This window comes from Odontesthes bonariensis, chromosome 9 (assembly GCF_027942865.1).
Source record: "Odontesthes bonariensis isolate fOdoBon6 chromosome 9, fOdoBon6.hap1, whole genome shotgun sequence".
Lineage (NCBI taxonomy): Eukaryota > Metazoa > Chordata > Actinopteri > Atheriniformes > Atherinopsidae > Odontesthes > Odontesthes bonariensis.
The window spans coordinates 12,063,897-12,071,529 of record NC_134514.1 but is presented as its reverse complement, the minus strand read 5'-3'; the positions used below and the strand labels follow the sequence as shown (position 1 = coordinate 12,071,529).

The following is a 7,633-nucleotide window of genomic DNA, read 5'->3' as shown; positions in this document are numbered from 1 at the left end:
GCATATGTTTATTGTTATCAAATGTAAAAGGAAAAAGGTGGTATACGCATCACTACATGATCGTCTCACACATGCTCGTCTCACACATGCTCTCAAACAGCAAATATCAGCATCTACAGAATCTTGAATTACATTTAAGCATTTGCTGTCGGAAAAGGAACAACTTGAATGACATTGGAATTTGAATATAGATAAAGTATTTTTTTCTTTAACCTGCCGCTTGCTTCTTGTATAAGCCACAGAGGGCATAGTACTTCAGTGCATTAAAAAACATTTTGTCCCTGAGACCATAGATGAGAGGACTCAGACATCTTGGAGCAAGAATGAAAGTTATATAATTAAAATATCTGACATCAATGTATAACATTAGATCAATCTGAAGCACAGCGTCTTCTATGAAGGGGCACCACAGCTGAATGAGACAGAGCAGCAGCTGGAAAGCATGAAGAATCACAGTTCTGAGTCCTTTCCATGTTGACTTTTTACTCTCTCCTGATGCAGCTTTAGCCACTTTCATTATTTCAGCATAGGAGAAAACAATGATAATGCACATTATCAAGAAGTAAAACTGACTTATTGCAGATCTAAGATGACCCTGCCAGCTGTACAAGATGAACCTCTCCACAGAACATACTCTTTCCTGGCTGTAGAGGCTGTAAGTTGCTGATGCAAAGAAAATGGAGAGTAATACAATGCAGGGGACAGAGCTGAGGCCATGAATGAGGAGGATGAGGTACACGGCACTGCGTGTGGAGCACAGCTCTGCATGGCGCAGGGGAATGCAAATGGCCACAAAGCGCTCCAGCGTCATTGCAGTGAGAGTAACTGGTGTGACAAATGTGTACACAGACGAAACAACAAAAATAATCAGACACAACCACGTTTGGATGGTGAATCCAAAATAGCTCAAAATGAGCAGCACATTGGTTATTAACAAAAACAGACAGTCAGAAAACAGAGTAACAGCAAATAAGATGTAGCGCATGGTTGTGTAGAAGAAATCCTTCATTACAAAAGTTGTAATCAAAAAAAGGTTAATGCAAATAAAAGCTGAGACCAAAACCTGAACTAAAATGACCCTATAATTTACCCTCCTAACCAATATTCCACCACCGCTTAGTGAGTTATTGGATGCCATTTATTTGTTTGTTCTTAGCAAACGTTTGAAAGTTAAAAAATTGCCCTGCTTCATTTAAAGACAGATCTTAATTCAAAGAACTTGACTGAACAGTGTCTATACTGATAAATAGTGGCAACAAAGCAGCAAAACATTCAATAGAATTAGAGAGAAAAAGAGTGCACAGAAAAAGAGTCCCAGTTTACCAAACCATCACTGCATGGCTGCACCATCAGTGTCTCCTCTGAGCTCTCTTCAGCCATCTGAGAAAAAGTTGTGCATGAACTCTTTATGAAGGTGACTCGATGTCAAGAGGGACATCACGTGAAAGCTTACTAAACATAGTTACATCATCTGCTGCAAATGCACTTTGTAAATCATAGAAACCAAAGTTATATACACCAAGTGCCATTACGGTGACCTTTGTTTTCCCACCTTATCACCCATGGTGGTTGTATACCTTACATTACAGAAATGCTTGTTTCAACTCTGGAGTGAGCCAGTGTCAAGGCCAAATGCTGTTAGCTTTGAGGATCCTCATCACAAACAAACTAACTCATTGTCTAAAGTTTCACTCAAGCTCAGGTTTGACAGTGTTTACATCCTCAGCTGATGGGAAGTAGCTCTGTGGCAATGTAATGACAAGTGTCTTTCACACTCAAACTGCTCTACAACCACATAAAGACACTTTTCATTATTACTGTACAAGCTGCCCTATTAGTTCGCATTCCTTTTTTATGTAGTGCTTTCAAAAGGTTAGACAACATTCTTCAACATGAAAATCATCTTTTCATTACCAGCGTCTAATGGTGTTTTCCAGAGCATGGTACAGTACACCTCGATGTAGTGGCACACCCGTAGCCAGGATTTTGCTTGGGGAATTTTGAAAATTCAAATCGCTGAAATGGAATTTCCTGCATTTTTGAGAGGATTTCAAAGTATGAAACGGAGACTGTAGATAACTGTTTCAGGCAGTATTGTATTCAAAGAATGTATCCATTTTCGATGAAGAATACTTATTCAATATATACATTTTTGTAATGCCTCCAAGTGCATCTTTTTAGACTTTGTAGAACACCCCCTGCCTACGGGCCTGCACCGTAAGGTCTTTGGGCTCTCACAGGCCTACCCACTAAGCTATTTTCATGTTTAACTAATCACGTATGTATTTGACTGTGCATGTGTCCTTAGCCATACTAACAAGATGATATTCACTCAATAGCGTAGCGTAGACTTCACGGGGTACTAAATAGCCCAGGCTTAAATAGTGGAGGGAAATTTACTTATAGAATAGAATAGAATAGAATAGAATAGAATAGAAAAATCCTTTATTTATCCCCCAATATTATTATATATTATTATATATATTTATATATTTATATATTACAATATATAATAATATATATAATATATATTTATATATGATATATTATTATATATTTATTTATTAATAAAACATTAATACAACTTCTTCAGGGGGTCTATTTTCGTTAGATATGCTAAGCTTAACGTTTAGCCTATCTAGCTTTAGCTATTTTCCAACTACATCCTGCAAATAGTTTACAATATCAACCTAGATGCTGCCTTAGCTTATAGGCCAATACGTGCATTTTATGACGTTTAATAGCCATGTCACTTAATTAGGCTATACCAGACGGTAAACGTTACGTGATTAGCCTACCGTGGTGGCTGAGTTTCCCACTCATTGCTGTTGGGATGGGGGTCAAAGTCGTAGCGTCCTCTGAACACGACAGCCCAAAAATACGACTGCCTGTATCACCACAGAAAACCAATAAGACGATAAGGAGGCACGGCAGCTTGGAGGATGCTTTTGATTGGGAGATGCAAGTAGATTTATGAAATAAGCTTGTTGTTCCCCAGGAGATAACCTCTACAAATCTAAGGCCTGATATAGTCTTGTGGTCTAGGAGTAGAATGAGAGTCTATTTCATAGAGCTGACTGTTCCTCGGGAGGAATTAGTGGGAGAAGCATATGAAAGGAAGAAGCTTAGATATGTGACCCGCTCTGGCGAAATGAGTCGGAAGTCTAAACATTCTATATTGAGGTACGGGCAGATAACGTGAAAAAACAATGGATTAAAAAAAATTTTTTTTTAGCTAATTTCAAAGAATAGACATTGAAAAACAATCTCCCAAAGTTGTATAGTCCATATAATTGAGGAAAGGCACGTAAATGACAATTCAAATTGACTTGCAAGTTGTATTAAATGCGTTAAAATTTAACAGGTTGAAGAAATTCATCGACTCCTCTCCCGTTAACGTCTACCCGTCTACCTATTACCTCTGAGGATTTGCCTTTACCTCTATCTCTGCTCGCTTCATAAAACCAATCAAAATGGTTAAAAATGTACACAAACAGTGACACAAAGGCCAACAATAGGCGGGAAGTCACGTTTCGAGTGACTGGTGCACGCGATTGGTCCAGCCATCACTCCTGTCAAACTAGCTATCTGTGTTGGTGTAGCCTAAACTAATCGTAGAAAGTCTCTCAATATTCGTCATTGTCAAAAAAGTCATCGTCTTATATTACAATATTAGGATCGTGTAGTACAGTGTAGTGTGTTGATCTGTGTTTTTGTTTTAAAATGTCATTCGCGAAAGAAAGTAGAGTCGCGAAAGCTTTAAACTCTCGTGGCGTCCAATTTCAGCTCTGCTGCTGGACAGCAAGACTTGCTAGCGCTAGTTCCTGATTTTTTTGGAGCTGAGGTGATATCTTCTGAAGAAGAAAATGACAGCAATGTCAAAGACTCGGATATGGAAAAGGAGCAAGAATTCACCACTCATGTGGAAGATGACGATGAAGTCATTGAGCAACCTGTGACTGATATTAATGAGGTGACGAGGGCTATGTCGAGCTGTGAAGCAGTGTGTGTGGGAACTAAAAAAAATATTTTCTAATCATTTGGGCTTCGGTCTGGTTTAATACCATTTTATATGTGTACAAATAACTTTGGTAAAATTAAGCTTAAAGATAAAGAGTTTATCCCTTTACATTCACAGGATTTTGAAAGATATAGACAAAAAAACGGGCAAAAAACTTTAAACGCGATTTTCTCAGGTTTTCAATCGTAAAAAGAGGGTGGAAGATCATAAATCAAATGGCTATATTTTTAAAACCATCCAACGTATGACTTTGACTATGGTATCATTTTAAAGCTTATTTCCATTCCTTTCTTTTGATACCAAAATCTCAATTTTGACATTTGGGTCACTGTGACTCATTTTGCTGGATCAGGTCACATATGTAGAGTTGGGGGCAGAAGCAGAGCAGCGAGGATGGAAGGTTTGAATCTGTCCAGTGGAAGTAGGATGTAGAGGATTTGTTGCAAAGTCTGTTGTCTCATTGTTGAGGGAGCTGGGTGTAAGTGGACAGTGTGAGGAAAATAGTGAAGGAAGTGTCAGATGAAGCAGTAAAATCCAGTCAGTGGATTTGGATTAGAAGAAGCAATAGCAGCTGGGGGCCCAGCAGGGGCAGCACTTAGGGTAAACAGACTTTTGAAAAAGCAAAGAAGAAGTTCAAGATATTTAAGTGGAGGGTTTGGCCAATGTGATCCTTTTGAAACCAGGAAGCCATTTTGGGTGAGTTGGCTTTGAGTGAGTTGTATGGCTTTGTTTTTGCTGGCATTTTTAGTGATTATAGGACTGTTTAGGTGAGTTTGTCTGCTGAATCTGCTAGTGTGTCTTGTCCTGGCTCCACCTCTGGCACCCTTTATATTTTCATTACCCCCTACCCAAACCAGGGTTTGAATCCCATCCCTACTTATCTTAACCTCTTTTATTTCTCCCCCTACCCGAACCACTGTTTGCATCCCCAACCCGCTGTGACTGGTGTGCAGTTGGTGAGAGGCTGAGGTAGCTTGTGGCTGTAAAAGATGGTTGTTGTGGTGTGAGGAGCAGTGTTGGCTTGCTTTAGGGGGGTGACTCTGGGAGGCCAGTGGTCATTGTCTAGCCTCCTGGAGGTGTCGTGGGCCCAACTAGACAAAACACTGATGAAAGTAGGTCCCCACCTGATGACCCCAATGATATGTTGGTCAGCATCGCTCACTGATCTATATCATAGGGAGGATAGGGAATTATTCACTGAGTCTGGTCCTTTTTATATTTTTTTTCTTTAGCACAAGTTTCTTGTGTTTACCTTGAATCAATGAATTGGACTCTTATTGGCTTGAATTATCTCCCTTGGGAGATACCACCGTAAAGTGGAAATAACGACCCCAATCTCAAGATCTCATGAACAGGGGCCTCCGCCAGATGTTCCCAATTCATCCTCACTACTCATTTAGGCTTACCAAGTCTATCTGGTAGTGTTGACTGTGTTCTCTGCTGACCAATCCAACTTACCATCAGATGTTGAGCTCTTCCCTCTTTTCACCCAATTGTCTAAAACAAATGGTGACAAACCATAACTAGCACAGAAACCCAAAAACAAAACATTGCTTGGGTTCTGATCAGGGTGGCCCTTCCATCCAATCTTACGCCTCCAGGTTACTCCATCATTGCCCATTTAGGCGCTGAAGTCCCCTGGCTCTGCCACTGTTTGGTGCATATGCACAAACCATAGTCTGAGCCTTCTTTCCTGCGACTTTCAGCCATAGTCAAGAACTCTAACACCATAGCACTCAGCTGGGGGCTTGTGAATATCCAAACACCCACCCACTGTGTTTGGAGATAAGCGCAACTATCTCTAGTTAATATCACTGCAACCTCATACGCCTGCTCAGGCTCTTTCCCTGACAGCGAGGTGACACCCACACAGACATGGCTCCAGGGGGGTGACCGACCCAGTTTCGCTTTTTTGAGTGAGGTAACTTTGATTATTAACTGGTGATGCTCCGTCTAAATCTTTGACATGCTCTTAGTCTGACTCCTCCCCTGAGAATAATTTGCCTTTGCAGACCCTACCATGGGCTAACGCCCCCAACAGCATAATGTTCTCAAACCCCTCCACCTCATTAAAGGGGTGATTCTATGGAATTGCTACATTTTAGAAAACTAAACTCTGCAACAACAATCTAAACATTTGTGCATATGAAGCCATAACATAGGATCAGAGGATGTCTCAGTGCAACAGGCCATCGTCATCCCAAAGAAAGGCCAGGGTGAGGAATGCTGAGTTTAACAAACAATGCTTCCAAATATCCGGCGGTGCACATGGCAGAGACATGTCTTTAACTTACTGTCTTTGAACCTTTAAAGGATGGGAAGAAATTGTTTGAGAGAATAACTTGTAGATTAACAGATTCAGAAGCTACACTGTTATTAATACAGACATAGATGTAATGTACGCAGCTTAATTCCTCTTAATTTCAAAACAGTTGAAAACACCTAGTAACACTTAATATAATATCAGGCATTTTGCATATGTTTATTGTTATCAAATGTAAAAGGAAAAAGGTGGTATACGCATCACTACATGATCGTCTCACACATGCTCGTCTCACACATGCTCTCAAACAGCAAATATCAGCATCTACAGAATCTTGAATTACATTTAAGCATTTGCTGTCGGAAAAGGAACAACTTGAATGACATTGGAATTTGAATATAGATAAAGTATTTTTTTCTTTAACCTGCCGCTTGCTTCTTGTATAAGCCACAGAGGGCATAGTACTTCAGTGCATTAAAAAACATTTTGTCCCTGAGACCATAGATGAGAGGACTCAGACATCTTGGAGCAAGAATGAAAGTTATATAATTAAAATATCTGACATCAATGTATAACATTAGATCAATCTGAAGCACAGCGTCTTCTATGAAGGGGCACCACAGCTGAATGAGACAGAGCAGCAGCTGGAAAGCATGAAGAATCACAGTTCTGAGTCCTTTCCATGTTGACTTTTTACTCTCTCCTGATGCAGCTTTAGCCACTTTCATTATTTCAGCATAGGAGAAAACAATGATAATGCACATTATCAAGAAGTAAAACTGACTTATTGCAGATCTAAGATGACCCTGCCAGCTGTACAAGATGAACCTCTCCACAGAACATACTCTTTCCTGGCTGTAGAGGCTGTAAGTTGCTGATGCAAAGAAAATGGAGAGTAATACAATGCAGGGGACAGAGCTGAGGCCATGAATGAGGAGGATGAGGTACACGGCACTGCGTGTGGAGCACAGCTCTGCATGGCGCAGGGGAATGCAAATGGCCACAAAGCGCTCCAGCGTCATTGCAGTGAGAGTAACTGGTGTGACAAATGTGTACACAGACGAAACAACAAAAATAATCAGACACAACCACGTTTGGATGGTGAATCCAAAATAGCTCAAAATGAGCAGCACATTGGTTATTAACAAAAACAGACAGTCAGAAAACAGAGTAACAGCAAATAAGATGTAGCGCATGGTTGTGTAGAAGAAATCCTTCATTACAAAAGTTGTAATCAAAAAAAGGTTAATGCAAATAAAAGCTGAGACCAAAACCTGAACTAAAATGACCCTATAATTTACCCTCCTAACCAATATTCCACCACCGCTTAGTGAGTTATTGGATGCCAT

The 7,633-nt window shown here is 40.2% G+C and overlaps 2 protein-coding genes across 2 annotated transcripts; both read right to left on the bottom strand.

Annotated features, from left to right (window-relative positions):
- Positions 1 to 208: 208 nt before the first annotated feature.
- LOC142389036 (odorant receptor 131-2-like) lies at positions 209 to 1,138 on the bottom strand. Its single transcript, XM_075474588.1, has one exon. The coding sequence runs from the start codon at positions 1,136 to 1,138 to the stop codon at positions 209 to 211; it is 930 nt and encodes a 309-aa protein (XP_075330703.1).
- Positions 1,139 to 6,703: 5,565 nt separating this feature from the next.
- Positions 6,704 to 7,633, bottom strand: LOC142389035 (odorant receptor 131-2-like). The gene has a single exon (XM_075474587.1). It carries the CDS (start codon positions 7,631 to 7,633, stop codon positions 6,704 to 6,706), a length of 930 nt encoding a protein of 309 aa, XP_075330702.1.

What these genes read in the sequence shown, in the direction of transcription:
- LOC142389036 (XM_075474588.1), bottom strand. Translation starts at nt 1,138, where the DNA reads ATGGCATCCAATAACTCACTAAGCGGTGGTGGAATATTGGTTAGGAGG.
- LOC142389035 (XM_075474587.1), bottom strand. Translation starts at nt 7,633, where the DNA reads ATGGCATCCAATAACTCACTAAGCGGTGGTGGAATATTGGTTAGGAGG.